At 65.0% G+C, this 25610-nt stretch overlaps 2 protein-coding genes across 2 annotated transcripts in view; one reads left to right on the forward strand and one right to left on the reverse strand.

The window, feature by feature from the left end:
* The window catches only part of LOC124979561 (kinesin-like protein KIF1A), a 48503-nt gene extending 35872 nt beyond the window's left edge, over positions 1 to 12631 (forward strand). The window contains exons 15-26 of the mRNA XM_047543918.1: positions 1297 to 1320; positions 2578 to 2692; positions 3505 to 3638; positions 4744 to 4805; positions 5139 to 5284; positions 5797 to 5997; positions 6413 to 6490; positions 7120 to 7244; positions 7838 to 7990; positions 8453 to 8645; positions 9367 to 9485; positions 9839 to 12631. Of these exons, the coding sequence (XP_047399874.1) occupies positions 1297 to 1320; positions 2578 to 2692; positions 3505 to 3638; positions 4744 to 4805; positions 5139 to 5284; positions 5797 to 5997; positions 6413 to 6490; positions 7120 to 7244; positions 7838 to 7990; positions 8453 to 8645; positions 9367 to 9485; positions 9839 to 9881 (1393 nt within the window). The 3' untranslated portion in view covers positions 9882 to 12631. The remainder of the gene's footprint in view (positions 1 to 1296; positions 1321 to 2577; positions 2693 to 3504; positions 3639 to 4743; positions 4806 to 5138; positions 5285 to 5796; positions 5998 to 6412; positions 6491 to 7119; positions 7245 to 7837; positions 7991 to 8452; positions 8646 to 9366; positions 9486 to 9838) is intronic.
* Positions 12632 to 16270: 3639 nt separating this feature from the next.
* On the reverse strand, positions 16271 to 23595 carry LOC124980955 (aquaporin-12-like). Its single transcript, XM_047547055.1, has 3 exons — positions 22989 to 23595; positions 21418 to 21534; positions 16271 to 16525 (listed from the first exon to the last, which is right to left on the reverse strand). Exons 1-3 carry the CDS (start codon positions 23593 to 23595, stop codon positions 16311 to 16313), a joined length of 939 nt encoding a protein of 312 aa, XP_047403011.1. The 3' UTR covers positions 16271 to 16310.
* Between the last annotated feature and the right edge of the window lie 2015 nt (positions 23596 to 25610).

Genomic DNA, 25610 nt, shown 5'->3' on the forward strand with positions numbered 1-25610 from the left:
GTGGGTGTCCTGTGGCCTCTGAGGCCCTCCCAGACCTGCTCCTGAGGTTTGCTGTGTGGGGGAACTGGCCACCTCTCAGCTTCTCTGGGCCTTAGTTTGCTGCCCTGTGGTTGAGGTACTGAGCCCGGTTCCCACTCGGTGCCCCCGTCACCCCTGCCCCACCCTGTCCACCCTCGGCCATCACCTCGGGTTGCTACTCAGGTCAGGGTGCACACTCCCTCTGCGGAGGCTTCAGGGGCAGAGGGCAGTTGGCAGTATTGCTGAAGACCTCCCTGCCTGGCCTTCCTGGTCTGCTGCCTGGGACCTGGAGCTGTGGCTATGCGGCTGGTGGAGAGACCTGTGTGTGCAGGGCCTCCTGAGCAGAGCGGATGGCCTCTGAGGCCCAGGGCTGACCACCAGTGTGTAAATCACCAGTGGGCAGCATCATGACTGTGTCCATGTTGGACCCTGGTCCAGTGGCCACCTGGGTGCTGGGGGATGGTGCACTGGTCTGGGAAGGCCCAACTCTGGCTGTGGACATACCCATGGCTGCCTCACGAGAGACCCCAGGTCAGCTCTCAGAGCACCTGGCTTGCTGCAGTCTGAGCAGCTTGAGGCCCTGGACCTGGACTGCAGGCTCCTCCACCCAGGCCCATGGGCAGAGTCCACCCCGTCCCCAGAAGTGTCCCCCAGAGGGCACTATCAGGCTCATTCCTGGGGCGTGACCTTCTCAGGGTGGAGGGGCAAGGGCCCCAGGACAGGGCGGGCAGGGGCTCCTGAGCTGGGCGGGAGGGCACAACGGAGGGGCCGTGCCTGCACAGCAGACTCGCCGCGGAGAAGCTGTCCAGGGGCTGGGTGACTTCAAGGCAGGTGGACAGAGGGCTCAGTCTCTTGGGCCCAGCAGGAGGCTGGGCTGGTGGTCCCCTGGTCCAGGCCAGACAGTGAGACATGATGGCCAGCCCCTCTTCTCTCCTTGGTCATGCATTAGCTGCTGAATCCGAGGACTTCTGGGTCAAGTAGGCACAGTCATGGCCCCTCAGACAGATAAGCAGAGGGCAGGCGTGGTGGACAGGTGTGCTGAACTCCGAGGCCACGTGGCAGGGAGGTGGCTCTGCTGCACTCCAGGTGGGCAGTTTGGAGGCCTTCACTCTGGGCCAGGCTGTGCTGGGCACCAGCTCTGGCCTGCAGGCCTGGCCACAGAGGGCCGGACCTCAGGGCCTCTCAGGGCGAGGCTGGGGCTGCGGGTGTGGGAGGTGTGCCTCGGCTGGCGTCTGACTCTTGCTCTCTTCTGTGTGCGTGTGTCCTGGCACCACCCAGCCTGTCCTTCGGAAATGACACTAGGTACAGCCCACTCTTCTTGCCACCCTCGCCTGCTGTTCCCTCAGCTCTGTCTACTCCCTTTCTCCTCCGGTGTCCACCTACTCTGTGCCCCCTTCTGGTCGCCCGCTGTCCCCACTTCCCCTGGACCTCTTCCTGGCTCTGTGTGCCTGATGGCGGCCCCGCCCTGGTCCCTGACCCGAAGCCCCTGTGCCCTGCACCCGGGCTGGGCCGAGCAGGAGACATGCTGCCCACTGTCTGTCAGTGTGTCTGCACTGGCCCTTGAGAGGGTGCTTGCATGGAAAGGGGCGGCCACGGGTGGCCTTTGGGACTGAGGTACTCCTGCCCACGTGGGCACCTGGCCTAGGAGGACTCGGATCTGCAGAAGGAAATCGCTCAATATGAACCCAAGGGGCCCCGGAGCAGGGTGGGGCCCTGTGGGGGGCTCCAAGTCCTGGCTTCCTGGGGCTGCCTGAGCTGCCCTGGGCAGGGGCTGGGGCCACTGGCCAAGGTGCTGCTCATCCTCTCCAGGTTAGAGAGCAGGAGCGGAGCAGAGCCCACGGTCCTGTGTCCCAGGGAGCCACTCCTGTGGGAGCCCAAGACACCACTGCCCCTGGCCACCTGGTCCCACTCCAAGCATCCTCCCCAGAGCACTGGGTGGACAGCGAGTTGTCGATGGGGAGATGGTCTTGGAGGTTTTGGCAAACTGGGTACCTTCCCTTCAGGCCTGGAGCGGGACAGTGGCAACTCCTTACTCAGAGTGAGGCTGCAATGGGCCAGACTGCCACCCCTCCGCTCCATCCTCCCCTTCTGCTCCTCCCCAGCCCTCTCCTGCCCACCTCTGCCCTCCTCCCCATTTCCCCTCCTCCCCCCTCCCCCCCTCCTCCCCTCCTCCCCACCCCTCCTCCCCATCCCTCCCCACTCCTCCCCTGTTCCCCACCCCTCTTCCCCATCCCTCCCCACTCCTCCCTTCCTCCCCAGCCCTCCTCCCAGTCCCTCTTGGCTCACCATCTAGACTCCCATCCCACCTCCCTCCTCCTCCCTCCTCTTATCTGTCCACTTGGAGCTGAGGAAACTGGAGCTGGCCACACAGGAGCCACTATGCAGCCTCCAACCTGAGTAAGGAGAGGCTTGACCCTCCTGGCATTGCTGCCCGGGCTCTTGGACCCTGGCTCCAGCGGCTCTCCCTGTCTTACCGCACCTCTGTCTGTTTGCATGTCCCCCGCCCTCCTGGGAGCGACCTGCACCATTATCCGCGGCCTTCCTTCTTCTTCCTTCCAGGACCTTCTACCAGTTCGAGGCAGCCTGGGACAGCTCCATGCACAACTCCCTCCTGCTGAACCGCGTCACGCCCTACCGCGAGAAGATCTACATGACCCTGTCCGCCTACATTGAGGCAAGAGACCAGGGCAGTCCCCCAAGCTGAGTGCAGACACCCGGGCAGCCCCGGTTGGTCCTGTTCTCAGAGGACAGCGAGTCCTTGAGTCAAACCCAGGTGCCTTTGTTGTTGATGCTCACAACTGACCCACTCCAGAACCTGCAGCGTGTGGGTTTTGTCCTGGAGATTGTGCGATTGCTGCAGAGCCACCAGATGTTGCAGTTATGTTCCAGGTGGCTCCAAAACTAGCGCCCACCTGCACTGCCGCTGCTCCCAGGTCTGCAGCAACAGCCCACAGCCAGGCGCTGGCCGTGCCTCTCCTTGCAACCCAGTGGAGGCTGGGAGGTTCAGTAGTGAGGGAGCAGGAGGGTTGGGCGGTGGGGGCTGGGCCAGGACACCACCTCTCCTTGGGACTGAGTCATTCCGCTATAAACGGGGTGCCCTGGCCACCTCCGTGAGTTGGGAGCGAGGTCAAACTGAGAGGGCACTGGCAGGCCGTACCCAGCAGGCACTGGACACAGGACCTGTGCCTGGCCTGGTCGGTCAGCCCGTCACCTGCAGAGAAGTGAGTCCCTGTGCATTTCAGAGTTAGAACCTGGGTCAGGGTCAGGGTCTGCTTTGAGGCTCAGAGGCCGCGACCCCAGCAGGGGGCAGGCAGGGTCTGGCTCACAGCAGGAGCAGATGCCCCCGGGGTCAGGGCCACATGGGGCCCTGGAGGCCAGGCTGTCATTAGTGCAGGCTCCTGTGCCCCAGGAAAGCTGGGCAGGGACTCGGAGCCAGAGCACCTGGCGTCCCTGTGCCCACTCAGCCACACTGCCCGCCTGCTGCAGATGGACAACTGCACCCAGCCTGCCATCATCACCAAGGACTTCTGCATGGTCTTCTACTCCCGCGACGCCAAGCTGCCCGCCTCGCGCTCCATCCGGAACCTGTTTGGCAGCGGGAGCCTGCGGGCCGCAGAGGGGTGAGCCTACGGGGCGGGCAGCGGGCAGCCTGGTCAGCCACCTGGTGGGCTGAGAACCACACTGGACTCTGCAGAGCAGCCCTGGTGTTGTCCGCTCTGGTCTGCACTGGGGGGACTTGTGTCTGGAAGGTCCAAGACCAGCACACTTGGGCCAGCTCCCTGTGCTTAGATCCCTTCTGCTGGCCCTGACAGGGGCCAGGGAGGCCACAGGTGCATGGTGGGGGACCTGGCCCTGTGAGGGGCCCAAGGGATCCTGGCCAGCCTGCAGGGGGGCCTGTGCCCACCTGGGGTTTACTTGGGGTCACCCCTGCCAGTGCCCTTGCTGTCAGGACCATAGGGCCTGTGCTGTGGGACTGTCCACTGTACACAGGGTCCTCCAGGAGACTGGAGTGCCCGAGGGAGTCAGTTGGGCAGGACCAGGGTCTTGCTTGTGCTCAGCACCTCTGCGTCCGGGGGGTGGAGGGTAAGCCAGGACATCAGGGTGGTGAGGGGGGCTGTCCTCTGCAGTGGTGGGACGGCCCTGCAGACCCGTGGTCACCTTTGGTGGGCGTTCCTGTGATCCACCTGTGTCCAGGCTCCCCTGAGCACAGCCTGGAGCAAGCTTGGGGTTCAGGACTTAGTGACCTCAAGGGCCAGCAGTGGTCATCAGGGCGGTTGCCTTGTGTGGGGTGCCACTGTCTGCAAGGCCCGTCTCCATGGGGGCTGTGCTGGTGTCCTTGGTAGAATTGGTGTCTCGGGAACAGGGGTGCCCCCTGGGGTGCAGGGCCTGGGGAACTGGTGATGCCAATCCAGGGATGTGGGGCCAATGTGCTTGCGCCCCCAGTATCACCCCAGTGGGGACAAAATCGAGGCCCCCACGGGCTCCTGGCTTCGCGTCTGGGCCCCTGGGCACCCAAATGGGGCATCCAGTGTGCCCTTCATCCGGGAACCTCGGGGCCTGAGGCGGAACTTCCTAGACGGGCGGCAACTGCCAAAGCTGGACTCTCACCAGCCGTGATGGGCGCCTGCTTAGGGAGTCACAGACTTGTGCGCACAGTGTGGTGAGAGTCCAGGCCAGGCTGTCTGCCTACCCCACCCTGGTGACGCTCCCCCCTGCTCCCTGCAGCAACCGAGTGACCGGCGTGTACGAGCTCAGCCTGTGCCATGTGGCCGATGCAGGCAGCCCAGGTAGGCGGCCACTCTGCTCTCCTGTGGATCATGCCGGGGCCCTGGGTCACTGGCTGCTTGACCTCTGCTCCCTCTGGGGAGACCTTAGCTAACCTGGGTCCCCTTACCTGCAAAATGCACGTGCTCAGCTTGAGGCCTCGGGTTTAGCTCAAATGGAGGCGGGGGCGGGGGGCGAGCTGGCCCCTGCGACTGCCCGGAGCTGAGCCTCTAGGGTTTCCCTGCCAGGGAAGCTGATCTTGATCCCAGAGGGGAGGGGTTTCAGTGACTGGGGCTCCCTGGTGGGCGGAGGAGCCTGGCAGCCCTCAGGAAGGACGGGTGCCTTTCCCTGGCCAGGGATGCAGCGGCGGCGCCGGCGAGTGCTGGACACGTCCGTGGCCTATGTCCGGGGTGAAGAGAACCTAGCTGGCTGGCGGCCTCGGAGTGACAGTCTGATCCTGGACCACCAGTGGGAGCTGGAGAAGCTGAGCCTCCTGCAGGAGGTGAGCCCCGGGCCACCCTGGGCCGAGAACGTGCCCTGGTCCCAGAGGCAAGCTCTGCAGGCAGTGCTGGTACCCAAGGCCTGCTGGGGGCACCGTCGGGGGTGCAGGCAGCCCCCAGGATGGAGCACAGGCCCCAGCTAACTCGGGAGACTGGGTGTTAGACGGCTGAGGAGGAGCCTGGAGAGGACTAGGGGTGGGGTCTCAGTGGCTCTGGGCAGGGAAACCCACCTCCAGTGCCACCCTGGGCTGTCCAGTATTCTATGTCCATGGCAGCCTGGAGCCTGATGCCCCAGCCAGCCTTACATCCTTTCCTAAGGTACTCACCCTGCAGAGCAGCACTCTCCACCCCAGGAACCCGTGGAGGGACACACGTGTCCACAGCGCACTGCAGCCCATGCACTGTGGCCAGGAGGCTGTGGACAGGGAAGGCAGAGGCCTCCTGGTGGGCTGTGGCTCCCTGGGCTGGCACTGCCCTCTCTGGTGCTGCTGCTGAGTTCTGTGTTCTGCTGAAGGTGGAGAAGACCCGTCACTACCTGCTCCTGCGGGAGAAGCTGGAGACCACCCAGCGGCCTGGCCCCGAGGTGCTGTCCCCTGCCTCCAGTGAGGACTCGGAGTCCCGCAGCTCCTCTGGCGCCTCTTCCCCACTGTCAGCCGAGGGCCGGCAGTCGCCCCTGGAGGCTCCCAGTGAGAGGCAGAGGGAGCTGGCCGTCAAGGTAGGTGAAGCCAGCAGGCGGCACCTTCAAGGCCAGCCCTGTGGGCCCTGCTCATCCCGGGCGGCTGGCTTCAGTCGGAATCTCCAGGAGCTGGAGGGGGAGGGACCCATGAGCTGCCTCGGGAGCCACCCCCATGGCACTCTGGAGAGGGGTGTTGGCTGGGGGCCTTTGGCTGCCCCAGACTCCAGCAGCAACCTGCCCTCTCTGGAACCTCTGAGCTAGTGGGGAGCTCGCAGCCCCGAACAGAGCTGGCCCTTTCTGTGCTTGGGTGGATCAGTGGGAACACCTCCTGCACTTCATGAGACCCCCCCACTCACCTGTCACGGAGCGGTGCAGATGCCCACCTGACCAGCCATGCTTGGGCCTCGGCTGTCTGCCCACGTCTGGCCTGACCGTGCGTGCTCCCTTCCCGCAGTGCTTACGCCTGCTCACACACACGTTCAACAGAGAGTACACCCACAGCCACGTCTGCATCAGTGCCAGCGAGAGCAAGGTGGGTGGCGCTGCGGTCACCTGTGGGCGGGTCACCCGTGGGGCCCTTGTCACCAAGAAGTCCCATCCTCATCCGGCAAAGGCAGGAAGATTCCTGAGGGGCACCTTTTGCTGAGTGGCAGGTGTGCTAGGGCCTGGGGTCCCAGCACCATGGGGTGTGGCTGAGGCACCTGCTGTCCTCCCAGGCCCTCCCAGCCCCTCCCCGGCCCCTGCAGGCTTCCCACCCTTTGGCTGGTGTCCTTTCTCTGGGATGCTCATCCTGTGGGCCCAAACCACTCCCAAAGCCAGTGAGATCTGGTAGCTCAGTCCCTGCGGCCTTCGGAGGTGCCCCTGCGCCAGGTCAGGCAAGGCTTCCACCCACGGCCTTCTGCCCAGCCTCCTGCTGCTGGGCAGATGCCACAGAGGCTGCAGGAGGATGCCGCCTGGAGCTGGCCCCCTGCCTGGAACCCACCTGGGTCAGTGCAGATCTGAAGCTCTGGGAGGGGCTGGGAGAGCGTGGGGATCTCCAGGGCAGGGGGCACCTGAGCTGGCACTGGATGAATGGGTAGGTGGTGCCCAAGCAAAAGACAGGATCCAGCCAGGGCCACTCCATGAGGCCCAGAGACCCTGAGGAAGGCTTCCCTCCCTCAGCTCTCTGAGATGTCAGTCACCCTGCTACGGGACCCGTCCATGTCACCCCTGGGGGCAGCCACGCTCACCCCGTCCTCTACCTGCCCCTCTCTGGTTGAAGGACGCTACGGTGCCACTGAGATGCGGTGAGTGGGCCCGGCCTCCTGGAGAAGCCTCCACACCCCAGGCTGAGACTCCAGGGCACAGGAGCGGAAAAAGGGGGCAGGCATGGTGGAGGGTCCCAGGATGGCCAGAGGGAGGGCAGGGCCTGGTGAGGGGCGTGTGTGGGCCTCTCCTCTGGGGCGCACTGTGTCCCTGGCGTGGCTCAGCTCCACCGGGCCTCCGATGCACGCGTTCAAAGTGCACCCACAAGTGAAATCAGAACGGGAAAGCCAGTAGTGCCCGCCCAGGAACAGGGTTTTTGGGGAGAAGCTCCGTGGCAGTGCGGGGACCCTGGGCCCAGACGGCACGGAGGACTGCAGGCCAGGCCTGTGGCCAGCGTCCAGGAGGGACCACGCCCGGTCACTCCACCGATGCCAGATTTGAGGGAGTTTTATTCCAGAATGCCTTGGGGTTCCCAGAGTTCCTTTACAAGAGGAGGAGGAGCGTCAATCCCGCCACTTCTGAGACGGCCTCACTGCGTCTTTGGGCTCAGGCTCGCTTTGGTCCTCTGAGGGCTGACCCAGGAGGCAGGCCTGGGAGAGCCCGCAGCAGGCAGCAGTGTCTCTCTGCTTTCCAGGACCCCGCAGCCCTGCTCCCGGCCAGCCAGCCCAGAACCAGAGCCAGTGCCCGAGGCGGAATCCAAGAAGCCTCTGTCCCCTGCCCAGGCCACAGAGGCGGACAAGGAGCCCCAGCGCCTGCTGGTCCCCGACATTCAGGAGATCCGAGTCAGGTATGTGGGTACCCACCTGAAGCCACCCCCCAGCTCTGCACCAGCAAGGAGCAGGCAACCCTGCCACCCCAGCACAGGGCAGAGCTGGGCACCACACCCCTCACCCACGCGCAGGGTCGCTTCTGAACCAGGTCAGGCAGACCCCACCCAGACCGGGCGAAGCTCTGTTCTAGAGGCGCCAGCCCGCCCCCCATGGTCCTGTGCTGCTGGGGGCATGTGCAGGTGCCAGGGCAGTGCCTGGTGGTCCCTGGGCTTGGGGCTGCGTCTGCCCATCTACAGCTGGGAAACAGGCCACAGGGGCTGGGGGTTCTGGTCTCCTGCCGCCTGGGCCCCTGGGCGCCTGGCTGACCCACTTTCTCTCCTGTGCAGTGACCAGCACTGTGGGCCTGGCTCTGGGGGTGGGCCGTGAGCTTCTGCCTGGGGCCCCGCTCCTCACCTGACCAGCCCATGTCCTGCCCACAGCCCGATCGTCTCCAAGAAGGGGTACCTGCACTTCCTGGAGCCGCACACGGCCGGCTGGGCCAAGCGCTTCGTGGTGGTGCGGCGCCCCTACGCCTACATGTACAACAGTGACAAGGACACCGTGGAGAGGTTTGTGCTCAACCTCTCCACCGCCCAGGTGGAGTACAGCGAGGACCAGCAGGCCATGCTCAAGGTGCGCGGGCCCCGGGCGGCGGGGAGCCCTGCTGTCCTCTGCGGCCCATGTGGTGGCTGGCGCCTCTGCCCTGTCCGCGGAGGCGGGCCTGGGGCTTGGCCCTGCTGCTCACAGGCCGGTAGCCCCTGTTGGTGACGAGTGCGGTCCCGGGGCAGGGCAGGCACGGCATCCTCCCGGTCAGCACCTAGTGGCCCATCCAGTCCCCTAGGGAACCTGGCAGGCGGTGTGGACCCTGCAGGCCAGGCAGACCCCAGACTCCAGCCCTGGCTCTGCTCCCGCCCCTCCCCAGTGGCGCTCTGGACGTGTGGGCAGGAGCAGCCTCCTGCCCACGTGTGGCTGGCTGTGGAGAGAAGGTCCTCTGAGTTCCCAGGAGGCCGCTGGGGAGTGGGCTCCTCTGTAGGAGGGGCAGCAGGAACTCGGCCCACCACCCACACCCTCCACACAGAGGCCAGGGGCTTGAGAGCAGAGGCCTTGTCAGCAGGGCAGCTCAGCCATGGTCCCAGGAGGGTGGACGCGTCCCCTGGGGATGCAGAGCAGGGTTGGGCACAGGCCCAGGAGGGCCTCTGGAGCTTGAGGCTTCTGGAAGGAGCGTGGCGCTGCGTGCTCTGCAGAGGGATTGCCCTGCTTGCTGGGCGTGGCCGGCAGCACCGCCCGCGCGCCCCGGCTCCCTTGCCCGGAGGCCGGGCTGGCAGGCGCCTCCTCACCGCAGCCTGCCTTGCAGACGCCCAACACCTTCGCGGTGTGCACGGAGCACCGCGGCATCCTGCTGCAGGCCAACAGCGACAAGGACATGCACGACTGGCTCTACGCCTTCAACCCGCTCCTGGCCGGGACCATCCGGTACGGCTGCCCGCGGCCAGCGCCCACGGGGGCTCGGCAGGCCCGGCCTCCCAAGGGGTGGGGAGCGGGCTGCTGCTGCTCCATGGGGTCCTGGGGTGAGGTGGTGGGCCTGCCGGAGGGGTGGGCCTTGATGTGGGTGGTGTGTGCACACGGTCGGGCTTGGGGGACGCAGGCCCTCACCGTCACAGACAAGGGCATGGTGGGTGCAGAGAGGACCCAGGCAGCCCCAGGCCTCCCAGCGCACGGCCCCAGGGGACACGGGCTGCTGCGTCTGTGGCTGTCCTGGGGCTTCCCCTTACTGCCAGGGGTGGACGGACGTGGCCGGGGAGTCAGCTCCTGTCCTTGCTCTGCAGGTCCAAGCTCTCCAGGAGGAGGTCTGCACAGATGAGGGTCTGAGCTGGAGCCCTCCCGCCAGCCAGCGGCCGGCCCCCACCCTCACCCCCATCTGTCCTGTCATGGCTGCCCGGGAGCGCCGAGCCTGGGGCTGTGGCCAGCTGTGCCCCAGCGGAGGCTGCACGAATTGTCCTTTCTTCCTCCTCAACTGTTCTGGGTGGGAAGAGTTGGGGTTTTGGGGAGGCCAGAGGCACAAGACCCGGTGTTGCTGCCATTCTAATATTTTTTTAAGCATAGACAGACTTATAATTAATATACGTTAGTGAGTGACGTTGAAACAGCCACTGAGAAATTAACTACAAGACTGTGCTCTATTTATAAGTATTTATTTCTAATGCCTCCACATAGGCCTGTAGCATCAGATGGGAGCCGCCCTCCACCCCCTGCACTCCAGCCTGGCAGGGGCAGAGCGAGGGAAGAGGAGTCTGGACGTGCACACAGGTGCACCTGACCCAGGTTTCCCAGAGCCTCCTCGGTGTGTGGGGTCTCCAGGTGCCTGAGGTTGGGCTGCTGGGAAGGTGTGTGTTGCTTCCAGTCAGGTGCTAAGGGGGGGCGACAGCAGCTTCTCCAGCAGGGTGGGAGGGTGAGCTGATCAGGTGAGGCCACGGGGACTGTTCTGGGCAAAGCCTGGGAGGGAGAAGGTCAGGGTGTCCAGCTGTTGGGCAGGTGGCTGGGTTCAGGCACAGGGCTGTTGGGCAGCAGACAAGGTCAGCATTCAGGGTGAGGGTCTCAGGGCTTGGGCTGTAGCCTGTCTGGCCGCGGCAAGCTGGAAGAGTGTCAGGTGGCTCTGGGAAGAAGCTCTGTGGTCCACCTTCCTCTCCACCCCAGGGAGCAGATCCCACGCGTGAGGTGTCCTGGGCAGGCAGGTGGGGGCAGATGCCCGGTTGTCATGACTGTCAAGGGTTCTGCCCGTGGGAATTCCACCCACAGGCCAGTTTGAAAAACAGAAATGGAACTGCAAGCCCCCTCCACAGCCCTCCCGGGCCAGGCAGCCGGCGGGCTGGGCACCTTCCACCCCTCTGCCAGCTCCAGCTGCTTGGCTTGAATGAGCCAGTGTGTCTGAGCCTCCCCAGTCAGCACGGGAAGTCCCTGTGTGCACTACCCTGACCCATGAACACGCAGCCACTCTTCTGGGGGAGAGGCCAGATGTGTGGGCCCCTTTCATCCGACGAGAAGTTCAGGTTTCCCTTGGGAAACTGTCCAGGCTTCTTGACCCTTGCCCCAGACCGTGGGGTTCAGGGTGAACAGCATTGTGGAAGCAGGATCTGCACCTGCAGCCAGGGCAAGACCAAATGCAAGTTGAGACAGGAGCTTGCCCTCTCCACCTGAACTCAGCCGAGCAGGAGCGGCCGCCTGTGGCCCAAGGCCCAAGGCCCAGACCTGTCAGGAAGCGTCAGGTCTTAGGACATAGCACAGCACTTTCTTAGGAGAGATGCTAGAGACTGGAGCATCCCAGGCTGAAGTTAAACCTTGTGCAGAAACCAGGTGGACAACCCTGGACCTTGGAGGCAGTGGGCTGAGACATGGTGTCCACAGGCGCTCACCTGGTGCTGGTGACCCCTTGGAGGCAGGGAGGACCGGGCAGAGCTCACTGCTCAGAGTCGAGTTGGATCTCAAGGGCCACACCCTTTGCAGCAGGCGTGGGGGAGGCCAGGCCCCCTCGGCCACTCAGGTCAGCCAGCCTGAAGCCACGGCCTCGGAAGGGTCTGGACGGCCCACCAGCAGGTGTCTGAGGCCAGCCAACCTGCAGAGCACCTGCTGCCTGGGGTCCGGCTGAGGGAGAGGCAGGGAGCCTGCCGTCCTGCCGTGTTCAGAAGCCCCCACCAGGAAGGCCTGGGCAGTGCCATGCTGGCACTGGCTGCAGGCTGCCCTGGGCTTCCTGCCCCATGGGCCGCCCAGGGTCAGTGCAGAAGCCCAAGTAGATGGTCAGGGCCTCCTGTCCACGAGGCGGAAAGCCCATCCTGCTTGAAACCACCCATGTGCCCAACTCACGGAGGACAGTCGCCCTGCCCCTGGAATGCAGTGTCCACATCTGTGCCGTGGAGGGCTCCCTTGGGGTCTTCCCGTCCTGTGATGCAGAGAGGGCACCTGGTCTGCATGTGGCCACCATTGCTTGCTGAGTACTTAAGGCGAGAGGTCAGGAAAGCCGTCCCCGGGGCGGTTTTGTTCTGATGCTTGATACTGCCCAGCTGAGGCCTTGCTTTGCCGTGGGGTGGCACCCTTCCCTCAGGGGAAGTGGCTCCAGACAGGCCGGCTCCTGGGCGCCTGTGAGGTCGAGAAGCCCAAGTCCACCTGCTGAGAGATCCTGCCAGCACTTTGCTGGCAGAGCTGCCCAGAGTGGCCTTTCCCTCCCTCCTGGTCCCTGGAGGCCCGCAGCACCTCAGGGGTCCTGACTGGCTGAGGTCACAGGCGAGAGCGGTGGTGCTGGCCCCGTGCAGCTCCTCCCGGCCTAGTGGCCCCAGAAAGCACTCTCCTTTGCCCCTGCAGCCCCTGGGACAGACAGCTGTGACTGGCCCCCGTCCCCTTGGCCTGGGCTCCCTGTCGTCCATCTGTTCCAGTGCCCCTTGGCTCGGAGGCTGCGTCCCTGGCTTGTACATATGTGATTGCTGTAGGCACGCCCTGACCCTGTGTCCCCCCGCGACGTAGCGCCTCGTCCCCACGTCCTGCCCGAGTGTTCGCTCTAGGCCCCTGTACTGTACTGTGTGCACATGAGGCTGTGTCCAGCCAAGAAATAAACGTGGCTCCTGTGCAACACCGACCGTGGGTCTCGGCTGTGTCTCTGTTCTCTTAGGTCTGCTGGTGGGTCACAGTTCAGAGAGCGCCCACTGCCAGTGGCCAGGCGGGGAGCAGCTGGCTTCTTGGGGTGAAGGGGCAGGTGTTGGGGGAGCTTTGTGGAGTGAGGTGCCCCAGTGTGGAGTGTGGCGTGAGCCAGCCCAGGCAGCCTCGCCTCCACGTGCCAGGCTCGTGCCAGGCCACTCTGGTCCAGAGCTCTCCCCCGTTACCGGTGTGAGGCCACTGCCTGCAGGGCCCTGGTCTTGCCTGAGGCCAGAGTGGGTGGCCACCACACCAGTGGCCCCTGCACCTGCTGTTGGCCTGGGCAGGGCCCCTCAGCACCTGCAGGTCTAGGCCTGCTGGGTTCCAGGGATAAGGGACTAGCCTGCTCGCCAGTCCCTGAGCTCTGGACAGTACACTCCTGTGCTCTTCTGGTCCCAAGTCCTAGGCTCCACCAGCCTATGGGTCCCCCAAGTGGGATGGGGACTCTGGCTGGATCTTGTCCAGTCAGGTTCCTCTTAGGCCAGGATTCAGCTTCCCAGAGAAATAACATGGTTCAGGGGACATGGGAGACCCCTGGGTGGGCATGGCTGGCTTTGAGGTCACTGGCACTCAGAGCCTAGGCCATTCTGAGAGGTGAGAGCCAGTGGGACCAGGTCTGGGCAGTATCAGTCCAGGCTCCTGCTCGGTGGGTGGTGGGTTCCTCCCCGGTCCTGGTCCCCGAGGATGCAGGTGGGACCAGGCGCGGGGCCGCGCCTCTCAGTCTTGGGCGGCAGCACAGGAAGGCTCTGGACGCAGGGAAGGAGCTGGGCCTGGGCAGAAGCTCCCAGGGCTGCCCTGGTTGGGGTGCTGCTGGCCACTTCCCCAGCAGACTGGGCTGTCGGCCCCCCGCCTGGGACAGGCTGGACTCTGCCTGGGTTGGGGTGTCAGGGTCTTCTGCTCTGAGCGTCTAGAGGCTGTTGAAGTTTTGGCCTGGAGCCCTGAAAGCCTCAGCCGTGTCGCCCCTGAGGAGTGGGAGTGACAAGGCCCACGCAGGCCCATCCGCCCAACAGCTGCCTCCCCGGCCCACGCGTGGGCCTCCGACTCCCAGCTCTCCCCTGCGCCGACCTCATGCCCCACGTGGACTCCTGGGCTGCTTCCCGTCTGCCCTGGGCCCCACAGCCACATCCTCTCCTCTGTGGAGCAAATCAGGTCCTGTGGACGAGACTCCAGGAGACGCAGGACGGTGGTGCCCAGCGGCACTCTGCCAGGAGCTGGCCTCGTCCCCAGTCCTGACGGAGTGCGCAGAGGCTCGGCAGCCGGGAAGGTGGGTGTCGGGCCCACGGTACTCCGCACCAGGGGAGCTGTGCCCCTCGGAGGCAGCACATCACGCTCAGAGACCCCCACTCTTCTCCTGCCTGGGCCACCCATCAGGACTCTGTCTCCCACAGCCTGCTGTGCTGGCCCACTTCCTGGACACCAGCACTGTCCAAAGCCCTCAGGCAGTCTCTCCCCGAGCCAGCCCTCCAAAACCTCCCGGCCGTCCTTCCCCCGGGCTCCCCACACCCTGCCGCCCTTCTCACCTGGGCAGGTGGTGTGGGCAGCAGCTGAGCACCTGGACGAGTCCCTGGTGCTGTCATGGGGTGTGCTGTGTGGGGCCTGGACAATAACCCTTGCAAGACCCCCGAACCTGCATGGAGCAAGCCCCCACCCCCACAGGTACAGCGACGGCTCATCAGCCGTCCGCAGGGGCCGCTGCGGGTTGGCAATGCTCCACTGGGGCCCGGCGCCCACCCTGGGCCATGAGCTGAAGCCTGGCCTGGACCAGCCACCCCTGCACCTGTGGCAACCTGGCCACCCCAAGCTGCAGCTTGCCCAGCACCTCCACCTGTTCCCGTCTGGGCCCAGGTGTGGCGGGTGTGGCAGGAGAGCACCTGGGGCTGCAGAGCCCTGGCAGAGCTGCAACTGGGGACGTTGACAGAGAGAAACGCAGTCTTTGTTTAAAAGCATGAGGGGCCGTCGCCAAGGCCCGGAAGGGAGCCCTTCTTCAAAACACCGCGTGGTGAGGAGATGCGAGAGCAGGGCCCAGGCTCTGCAGAGGGCGTCCTTGTGACACCCGGGTGACGCAGCGGAGGTGCTCCCTCATGAGAGCTGGCGGTGCTCCCAACACTGCACGCCTCTTTTCTGCAGACCCATGCGTTACGCTACCAAGGCTCACACTCGACTAGGGCCTTGTCATCGATTTAACCAAAAGGAACATCCGTCACTCGTGGCAAATGCAAGATTGCACATCACATTTGACAGCTTTTAGTTTGGAGAGGGGTCTTTCTGCAGAGGCAGCCATTGCTGGAGCTGTGCAGGTTTGACAGGCCGGGGTGGCGTGGGACATTTCCAACGACCATTTGAACACATGTGAGCACAGCTGAGGCTGATGGAAAGGACCGTTTTCCTAAAATTACGTTGATTCTATACAAATCAGTTCTGTACAAGTTCAAATGTGACTTAAGAAAATTTCCCGTCCTACTGCCTCAGGCACCAGTGTTCCTGCCCTGGACCTCCTGGTGCCAGCCTGCCGCCAGGTCCTGCTGCTGCCGGACGGAGCAGCACCCCTCTCCTGGCTGTACCTCCGCCCACTGCCATGGCACCCCACCCTGCCCAGCTTGTCCCCCCGTGGCCCTGCCTGGGAGCTGCTGGGCCATCCTAGAGTCTGGCCAGGCCCTATGGAAGCCACGCAACCTGGCTCCAGGCCCAACCCGGGATCCTTGTCACCCCTCTCCCCAGGAGGTCACACCAACCAGGGGAAGGGAGAGGCTGGGGCTCCTGACCAACAGCCTCACAACCGGGCGAAGGGGCAGCCACAGGAGGGGCAGGAGGCCCTTCCTTCTCCCCTCACTGGAAAGGTGGTGCAGAAGAGGAGCCCTCACCAGCACCCCAGGGAAGTCCTGGCTTTCTCCTCAGGTCCAGCCCTTGCCACAGGGCACCGGGTCCAGGGGCTGCTACCTCCCACAAGACAGTAGCACCGTGGCATGGCCTGCCAGCCTTGCCCTCTCTGGACCTTCATCTTGTGGTGGGAATTCCCAGGTCAGCTCTGGTTTGAGGGAAGGAAAAGGCTGGAGGCCCCACCAAGGCACCTGGATGACCCAGAATCCTGTGTTAGGTTGGGGTTCTGTGGGACAAATGGGGTACCCCTTGCAATTATTCTTGGAAATGGACAAGGTTCCCTGGCCGTCGGGGTGAGCAGGCCATCATCCTGGAGGTCAGAGAGCTCGTGGACACCAGGATTCAGGGCCCTGTGCCTGGCCCGGACCCCCCGCGCCTACACAGCTGCTTCACCGCCAACTTCGATGGCCCTGGTGGCACCCAGACTCTCTGGACTGCGGACATGTGACCTTCCCAGGTTCCTGGCGCCATCGACAGTGTTCCTGGGCCCAGACTACTCAGCCCAGGTCTTCCCCTGAACTCCTGGGTCCCACCGTTTATCTCATTCTGTAAACAAGAAGCAGGAAAGAGCTGGTGGGAATGGAGGTGAGGGGCCCTGCCTGCCCTGGAGAAGCTTCCAGGCCCAGGGAGACAGGCTGGCCTCAGCAACAGTTTATTGACAAATGGTTTCCAGGGAGGAGAGCTGGGCCCTCCTGAGCTCTGGTGGCCCCAGGTCCATCCCGGGCTGGCCCTCGCTGGTGTTCACTGGGCCGGGCGGCTCAGCAGAGGTGCAGCAGCCACTACTGTGTCCCGCCCCAGCTCCTGGCCGCTGCCCTCTGCTGCTGTCCGTGCATCCTCAGAACCTGAGGTCAGCTTCCCTTTGGGGGTTCGGAACTTGCTCTTCTGCCGGTAGAGCAGGTTTCTCTGGAAAAGGCGGGGGAGGCGGCCTTGATGGAGCAGGACGGCCAGGACCATGCCTACAAGAGACAGCTAGGCTGCAGGTGGGCCGGACACCACCACCCAGGTCCTCCCCACCTGGGGGCCTGCCCTGGCTCTTCCGGCCACACTCCTTTGTTTGAAGACAAGCCCATCAGAACCGTGGGGAGCTCGCGACTTCTAGAACCTGCTCTGGGACCCTGGGCCTGGGACCCCCACAGGCGTGCCAAGCCAGGTCCAGAACCTGCACACCCTTTCCTCCCAGGCTGCTCCTGAAGGCCACAGGCTCGACGGGGACACCGTTTGCTGTTGGGAGAGTGGGGGAGGAGGAGAGGCTCGGGCGGGCGTCCGTCCATGCCCAGGCCTGGCCAACTCCTTCCTGGAGGAGTGAAGAGTCCTAGTTCCCACCCGGCCTCCGGGGCACTGGGAAGGCCAACCGGTCGGGCAGGAGCAGAGAGGAGATTTTCCTTAGGTCTGATGCAACCGTGTGTGTGGTGGCCCCTCGGGGAACCTCGAATCCCACCTAGGCCAGGGCCAGCCTGGCCTGCACACCAGAGCTGCCCGGCTCCTGTGGATGGCCGGTGGACAGCCGCTGGTGCTCTTCAGTTGCCCTTTTTCTTCCCTGAGGGGGACTTGCCCTCCTGCAGAGCAGGGTCCCACGCCGCAGGCGGGCACAGCCACCAGAGGGCGCTGCCCCCAGCCTGCTGGTTCTCAAAGGCAGATCTGAGTTTCTGGATAAAGATGGCTGTGGGGACGGATTCATGGAAATGCTCTAGCGTGGTAGGAGAGGGGTTCTGTCAAAGGCATCGACCACCACGGTGGATCACAGCAGGGCAGACACGCAGCGGAGATCTGGAGGCGGACAAGCTGTGGACCCTGAGGGACAGTGGGGGCCGGGAGGCTGAGGTCAAGCTGGGCCCATGACCCTGCTGACCCCACATGCTTTCTTTTAAGAAGCAGCTGGCCTGCAGCCCTGCCTGGCCTTCCTCAGCAAGTGACCCGCGCCCCAGAGCCCCCTGCTGGGGAGGAGAGCCCAGTCACCAGGAAGGCGGCCGTGTGACCTCTGCAGATTCTAAACTGGAGGCGCAGCCAGGAGAGCTGGCCACGTGGGCCAGAGGCACCCAGGCTGCTCGGATGTCCCCCCACAGGACAGACCCCAGAGTGGCTGGCCCAGCAAGTCTGGTGTGATTCTGCTGTCAGTCCAGAGGCAGGAGGCCAGCCTGGGAAGGACTGCAGCAAGCGGGAGGGCAGGGGCCACTCCACCCTCTCCCCTGAGAGGACCCTCTCTCCCTGGAGAAGCCCCTTCCTGTTCCTCCCAAGGCAGTCTTGCCTGCCACTCTGAGCATGTCTGAAATCTTTTCTGCGTGATCTTAAGGCCAGTAACGGAGGTCCCTCAGCTCTGCTGGCCTTGCTGCACACCCATCAGCACACTCGGAGCCTGGGCTGGGCAGCCTGCGGCCCACTGAGCATGACCAGTTTGCTCCACAGAACCCCACGTTTCAGGAGGAGGGGCCGGGGCCTCCCTGGGAGGGGTCTCCTGGGAGGGGTCTCCCTGGGAGGGGTCTCTCTGGGAGGGGTCTCCTGGGAGGGGTCTCTCTGGGAGGGGTCTCCCTGGGAGGGGTCTCCTGGGAGGGGTCTCCTGGGAGGGGTCTCTCTGAGAGGGGTCTCCCTGGGAGGGGTCTCTCTGGGAGGGGTCTCCTGGGAGGGGTCTCCCTGGGAGGGGTCTCTCTGGGAGGGGTCTCCTGGGAGGGGTCTCCTGGGAGGTGTCTCCTGGGAGGGGTCTCTCTGGGAGGGGTCTCCTGGGAGGGGTCTCCCTGGGAGGGGTCTCTCTGGGAGGGGTCTCCTGGGAGGGGTCTCTCTGGGAGGGGTTTCTCTGGGAGGGGTCTCCTGGGCGGGGTCTCCCTGGGAGGGTTCTCCTGGGCGGGGTCTCTCTGGGCGGGGTCTCTCTGGGAGGGGTCTCTCTGGGAGGGGTCTCTCTGGGAGGGGTCTCCTGGGCGGGGTCTCCTGGGAGGGGTTCTCTGGGAGGGGTCTCCTGGGAGGGGTCTCCTGGGAGGGGTCTCCTGAGAGGGGTCTCCCTGGGGGGGTCTCCCTGGGAGGGGGTGCCCTACAAGTCCACGTGAGACACTCAAGGCCCGAGGTCCATTCCTTTCAAAGACGGGGCCTTCCCCGCCCTGGCAGGAGAAGGGCGGTTCCCTAGGAGGGCATGTGGGCTCAGGGCCAGGAGGTGCGTCCCAGGTTCCCTGCAGGACAGGCAAGGTTAGTCTGCATATTCCTGGGTGGGGTGCGGGCTCCCAGCCTTTCCCCTCAGCTCCCAGAAGCTTCCAAATGACAGCTGCAGACCTCACTGGAGAGTAGTGAGCTAGAGGCCACACGGGGTTCCCCCATCCACATCCTGCCCAGAGCCCCAGAATGTGACCTTATTGGAAATGGGGGTCTTTGCAGAAGGGACCATTTGAGTCATATGGAGGGGAGCGGTTCCCACGTCCAGTGGCATCCCTGTAAGAAGAGGAGACGCAGGTACGTACAGGCAGAGCTTGCAGGGCCGTGTCCAAGCACCAAGGGACTCGAGGCAGGAGGGGCACAGTGGGCCACTCGCCTGGGCCTCAGACTGCCCTCCAGAGCCGCACGCAACCACCCTGTCTGTGCCGCCTGCTGTGGGCGCCCAGGAGATGAAGGCACGCCTGGGCCAGCACCACCAGCACCACCTGCCACCACCAGTCACCACCAGTCACCACCAGTCACCACCAGTCACCACCTGCCACCACCAGTCACCACCAGTCACCACCAGCCACCACCAGCCACCACCAGTCACCACCAGCACCACCAGTCACCACCAGTCACCACCAGTCACCACCTGCCACCACCAGCACCACCAGTCACCACCAGCCACCACCAGCCACCATCAGTCACCACCAGTCACCACCAGTCACCACCAGCCACCACCAGCCACCACCAGTCACCACCAGTCACCACCAGCCACCACCAGTCACCACCAGTCACCACCTGCCACCACCAGTCACCACCAGTCACCACCAGCCACCACCAGCCACCACCAGTCACCACCAGTCACCACCAGCACCACCAGTCACCACCAGTCACCACCAGCCACCACCAGCCACCACCAGTCACCACCAGTCACCACCAGCCACCACCAGTCACCACCAGCCACCACCAGTCACCACCAGTCACCACCTGCCACCACCAGCACCACCTGCCACCACCAGTCACCACCAGCCACCACCAGCCACCACCAGTCACCACCAGCCACCACCAGTCACCACCAGCACCACCAGTCACCACCAGTCACCACCAGCACCACCTGCCACCACCAGCACCACCAGCACCACCAGTCACCACCAGCCACCACCAGCCACCACCAGTCACCACCAGCACCACCAGTCACCACCAGTCACCACCAGTCACCACCTGCCACCACCAGCACCACCTGCCACCACCAGTCACCACCAGTCACCACCAGTCACCACCAGTCACCACCAGCCACCACCAGTCACCACCAGCCACCACCAGTCACCACCAGTCACCACCTGCCACCACCAGCACCACCTGCCACCACCAGTCACCACCAGCCACCACCAGCCACCACCAGTCACCACCAGCCACCACCAGTCACCACCAGCACCACCAGTCACCACCAGTCACCACCAGCACCACCTGCCACCACCAGCACCACCAGCACCACCAGTCACCACCAGCCACCACCAGCCACCACCAGTCACCACCAGCACCACCAGTCACCACCAGTCACCACCAGTCACCACCTGCCACCACCAGCACCACCTGCCACCACCAGTCACCACCAGTCACCACCAGTCACCACCAGTCACCACTAGTCACCACCAGTCACCACCAGTCACCACCAGCACCACCTGCCACCACCAGTCACCACCAGCACCACCTGCCACCACCAGTCACCACCAGTCACCACCAGTCACCACCTGCCACCACCAGTCACCACCAGTCACCACCAGTCACCACCAGCACCACCTGCCACCACCAGTCACCACCTGCCACCACCTGCCACCACCAGTCACCACCTGCCACCACCTGCCACCACCAGTCACCACCTGCCACCACCTGCCACCACCAGTCACCACCAGCACCACCTGCCACCACCTGCCACCACCTGCCACCACTAGTCACCACCAGTCACCACCTGCCACCACCAGTCACCACCAGTCACCACCAGTCACCACCTGCCACCACCAGTCACCACCAGTCACCACCAGTCACCACCAGTCACCACCAGCACCGCCACGTGGGGCTCCAAACAAAGGCAGCTCAACCCGGGCTGCCATCCTGCCTCCCACAGTCCCCGGGAGCTGTGCTCACCCAGGAGAGGAAGCCCTCGGACGGGGCAGACCGGAGGCCCAGGGAGGTGCAGGCCAGCCTGGGTGAGGTGGGCGTGAGCGGGGTGCGTCCCGAGAGCCCTGATGGAGAGAGCCCAGAACACCACGCAGGATGGACACCAGGGCTGCCCTCAGCTGCCGGCTGGACTTCAGGAACCCCCAGGGCCTGGCCTGGCGGCTCAGCCAAGCCCAGTGCTCTGCCGGGCGACTGTGCCCAGGTCAGAGGTGCGCAGGGACGTGAGTCCAGGAGCCGGGAGTGGAGGGGCGTGGTGGGCGGTGAGGACAGACACCCTCCAGGTTCACACTGAAACAGGTCTCACAGGAAGCCCAGGCCCACGCGGGGGACGCAATACCCAGCCAAGGAGGCACAGTGCCCCGTGGGAGGGGAGGACCCACCACAGGACGCCACAGGCCCACAACCCGCTGCTCCTGAGATCGGCCCCCGCCAGCACCCAAGGCAGTGCAGACCTGGAGGCCGGGGCGCCTTCCTGGACCCTGCCCACCACCCACCTGGACCAGGGCAGCTGCTGCACCAGGGGTCCTGCCCCAGCCTCGGGGACACTCACCTGTCAGAGGGCCCAGCCAGTACACCTGGGCATACTCCAGCCAGGTGTGCCCGGAGCACTGGAAGGTGACGCAGGCGGCCAGGGCGGGGTTGAAGAAGGCGGATGTGTAGGGCCCAGCTGTGGACAGAAGCACCCGGGACTCGTGTGGGCCCTGCCCGCGGCGGCCTACCAAGCCAGGGCCACAGCTGTCCCGAGACTGCCCCGCAAGGCCTACTGGGTGCAGCTCTTGACCAGGGTCCCTTTGTGCTGATGGACACAAAGGAACAGGCCAGCGCAGCTGAGGCCAAAGGGCACAGGCCAGGGAGCAGCTGGGACGGAGGTCCAGACCCCTCCCCACACTTCGCGCTGGAAGGGGCTCAGGTCCTCTCCAACACCCCTGCCTTGTGGGGGGTGGTCTCTGAGTCAGACCAGGTGGGAGTAAAGACTGGGAGACAGAAAGGGAGACATAGAGACCTGGAAGGGGAGAGAGAGGAGAGGCAGAAACACTGACAGGCAGAGGCAGGAAGGGACATAAAGATGAGACAGGAGAGACAAGGAGGTGGAGGGACACAGGGAGGGAGAGACAGTGAGAGAGATGACAGGACTGGGGAGGCAGGGAGAGGCAGGGAGAGGAGCAGGAGGCGAGGAGGAGAGCCACGGAGGCTGTGAGAGGAGCACTGAAGCTGGCCAGTGGCTCTCAGGTTGGCTGGGGGAGCCCAAGAAGTCAGGCAGTGTGGCCAGGCCGGGCGGAGCTGCTGGCCACCAGGACCCAGCACGGCAGACGGGTGGAGAAAGGACAGGCGGCTTGGCTCCTCAAGGCCAGGCCCTGGCCCTCCAGAGGTCTGGGTGTCCCGGCTGAGGCAGAGCCCAGGCCACCTGGCCACAGGCCTGTCCCTGAAAGCTCTCCCACCTCAGTGCCTGGTCAGTGGTGGGCTGGCAGCCTCTTCCCGGGGCTGCGATGGTCCAGGCCACACAGCGCTGCCCTGTGACGGGCCTGTCCTTACAAGTCCCCACTCCAGAGTGAGCCTGGAGACTGGGCTCTACCCTGTATGGCATCCCGGGAGCCCAGGGTGCTCTGAGGAGCTGCTGGCTGGACGGGCCTGCAGGGCCTCTGTGCCCAGGGACAGTTCCCCTGCGCTGGAGGCCAGGGCCAGGCCTGAGGTCTGTCTAGGACCCAGAATCAGAGCAGGACCATGAGCAGGGCCCAGGGCAGCTCCCGCAGGGCCGAGGGAGCCTGGTCAGGAGGTCAGCCTGGCTGGGGCAGGGGTCACAGGTCATCTCGGAGCCCCCTGAGGGGGGTGTCAAAGGCCTCAGGGGCTCCCAGACCAGAGCTGGGCAAGGCCCTGAAGAATCTGCTGGGCTGCCCATCTGGTCCAGGTCTGCCTTCTCTGGGATGAGCAGAGCAGCTGGGAGCCAGTAGGAGACAGCTGGCCAGTGCCTCTCTACCCCCCTGGGTCCAACCTGCTGGCCCTACCCACCCACCAGGGTCCCAGGAAGTGGCTGCCTCAGCCTGAGGGCTCAGGGCCGCTGGGCCCGCAGACCCCTCTCCTGCTATGGTCCGGAAGGGCCCAGCAGAGGTAAGCCGGTCTCACCTGTGTAGGCCATGACGGTGACCAGCAGAGCCATGGCAGGCACCCTGTGCCCAGGGGGCCAGTGCCGCAGGCAGAGGAGGGCCCAGTGGAAGAAGAAGGCACAGGCGCCCTCCACCAGGGTGCCCCGGGGCACAGAGGTACGCAGGGCTGGGCTGCAGTGCGCGGCCATGAGGCTCTGCAGCAGGTGCAGGTCACTGAGCTCCCAGGCCCAGCAGCGCCGGGTCAGGGCGTGGGCAGCCTGCATGCCCAGCCCCTGGGCCACCAGCTTCAGCAGTGTGCTGGGCAGAGACGCCTCGGCCATGAGGAACTCCTGCAGGGCCACGGCCGGATTGGCCGAGGCCCCGTCCAAGGTGGCGCCGTGCACCAAGGACAGCAGGAAGACCAGCGTCAGCAGCAGGTCGGGCCCGAAGCCCCCGGCCCAGGGGCCAAGCTCCACCAGCATCTGCGTCTCCAGGCAGCAGGCGGCCAGCTGCGCTGCCCCAGCCGCCTCCCGGGCAAAGCCGGCATAGGCGCCTGCCGGGAGCAGGGCCTTGGATGCCCTCCGGGCGGCCTCGCAGAGGGCACAGGTGGCCAGGAAGAAGGAGAGCGACACGTTGAGACCAGCCATCAGCCTGGGCTGCAGGAGGAGCCGGGCAGGGGACCTGGTGATGTGCGTCTGGCCGGCTCACGGCCCGGGGTGGAGGAGCTCTGGAGCAGCCACCTGACCTCTGGGAAAGCCGCACCTGCACCCTCACTGCCGGCCCCGTCCCCTCCGCAGCCCCAGGCTCTGCAGACGGGCCGCCTCCTCAGAGCCTCCACCGAGCTCCGTGACTCCACCCTTGGCGTCGTCTGCCTTGCGCTGGGGCCTGTGGTGTGGACCTGTGACCACCCCGGGGAACGGGTGTGGCGCCAGCAGAGAGCCGATCCCTGGGGTGCCAGCCTGCAGGGCTGGGCCTCCTCCTGGGCTGCCATTTCTCTGCCTGGCATCCTGAATCAATAAAGCACATTCCAAGACAGGCCGAGACGGGCACACCAAAACGACTGGCTAAGCAGTCCCTCTGCCTCTGGCGACCCCAGGACCTGGGTGGGAGGGAATTCGGTCACTAGGCAGGGGACAGTGCCCTGCAGAACCCCACCCTGGCCCTGCGCTGAGGCGCTGATGGGCCTCTTCCCAAGGACACGTGCCTGGACAGGAGAGACCGAGGAGTTGGGGACACTGTGGAGAGAGATGGCCGTGGCTGGGCAGCGAGGGCAGACCTGGAGGTCACGTCCAGGGCCAGTGGGTCATCAGGGCACCACTGTGACGTGGCAGGAGGAGGAGCAGGCTCCCAGGAGTGGGTAGCCGTTCTGAGGCTGCAGGGTGGCTGCCCCAAGCAGGAATCAGTGTGGGGGTCACTCAGGGCCAGTGGGAGTGGTCATCCAGGCAGAGAGCAGACTGGGCCAAGCTCAGAGGCTCCTGGGGAGGGGCTCAGGGGGCCATGAGCACTGAGCCTCTTCCCCTGCCTGTCCTGGGAAAAGAGGGAAAGACCTGGGCAGGGGACGTCCCCTGCCCTAGACGGGGACATTTCCAGGAGGAGGAGAGGGAGGCAGCTGTGCTGGAAGTTAAGGTCCAGGCCTCCTGGACAGTGTGAACAGACACCATCCGGGACCCGGCAGGGGTGCAGCGTGAAGCGGGCAGGGCAGAGGTCAGGCAGACAGGTGCCCGCCTTGCCCTGCGCTGCCCCCAGCAGGTGGCAGCCAGGGAGGTGGGGTCTGACCTCAGGAGCCAGGGCCTCTGCAGGCCAAACCCCCTCAGACGCCCCTGAAGGACGGCTGGAGTAGGAGGAACAGGGGCCGCTCTCTGGACACCCCCCTGGGCGGGGCCCAGGCCCACGGCAGCCCCGCCCTGGCCCCTCCCTCCCTCCCTGCTGCACAGAGGAAGGGTGGAGGGTGGACGCAGGCAGCCTGCGCTCACTGGCCACAACCAGTTCAGCCATGCCAGCGCCTTTCCCTGTGTGCCTCACCCATTAGACCTGGGCCTGTGGGCCAGCCTGCCCCTCGAGGGCCTGGAGACGGGGCTGGACATGGTGGGCCAGCCTGAGGCCCAAGCAGGCAGAGATCTGGGGACCTGAGCTGGCATCAGGCTCTGCTGGCCACTGCCCAACCTCGGGTCCAGCAGAGACAGGGAAGGTGTGGGTCCCCTCCGGGGAGGGCAGGCCCCAGCCCCAGGGCTCCACAGCGCCACAGGAAGCCCCGAGGCCCATGAGGGCGGGGTGGCTGTCCACTGCCCACCGGCCCTGGAACTGAAGAAAATCCCCATCTGGACCCCAGCCTTGTGGAAGCTGCTCCTGTCCATCCCTTGGCCAGGCCCCTGCCCTATCAGAGGGTTGGGGTGAACTTCTGGAAGCTGTCACTGACGGGCCTGTGTCTGTCACCGAGTATCCTCTGTCACTGAGTGTCCTCTATCTGTCACTGAGGGGCCTGTGTCTGTCACCGAGTGTCCCCTGTCACTGAGAGTCCTGTGTCTGTCGCTGAGTGGCCTATGTCTGTCACCGAGTGTCCCCTGTCACTGAGAGTCCTGTGTCTGTCACCGAGTGTCCCCTGTCACTGAGAGTCCTGTGTCTGTCACCGAGTGTCCCGTCACTGAGAGTCCTGTGTCTGTCA

Source organism: Sciurus carolinensis, chromosome 3, assembly GCF_902686445.1.
Source record: "Sciurus carolinensis chromosome 3, mSciCar1.2, whole genome shotgun sequence".
NCBI lineage: Eukaryota > Metazoa > Chordata > Mammalia > Rodentia > Sciuridae > Sciurus > Sciurus carolinensis.

Excerpts from the sequence above, each read along its gene's own strand:
- LOC124980955 (XM_047547055.1), bottom strand. The coding sequence starts at position 23,595 with ATGGCTGGTCTCAACGTGTCGCTCTCCTTCTTCCTGGCCACCTGTGCC. Across the intron at positions 21,535-22,988 it reads CACCGTCATGGCCTACACAG|CTGGGCCCTACACATCCGCC; the intron begins GTGAGACCGGCT and ends TTCTGTCCACAG. Across the intron at positions 16,526-21,417 it reads CTGGCTGGGCCCTCTGACAG|GCATGGTCCTGGCCGTCCTG; the intron begins GTGAGTGTCCCC and ends TGTCTCTTGTAG.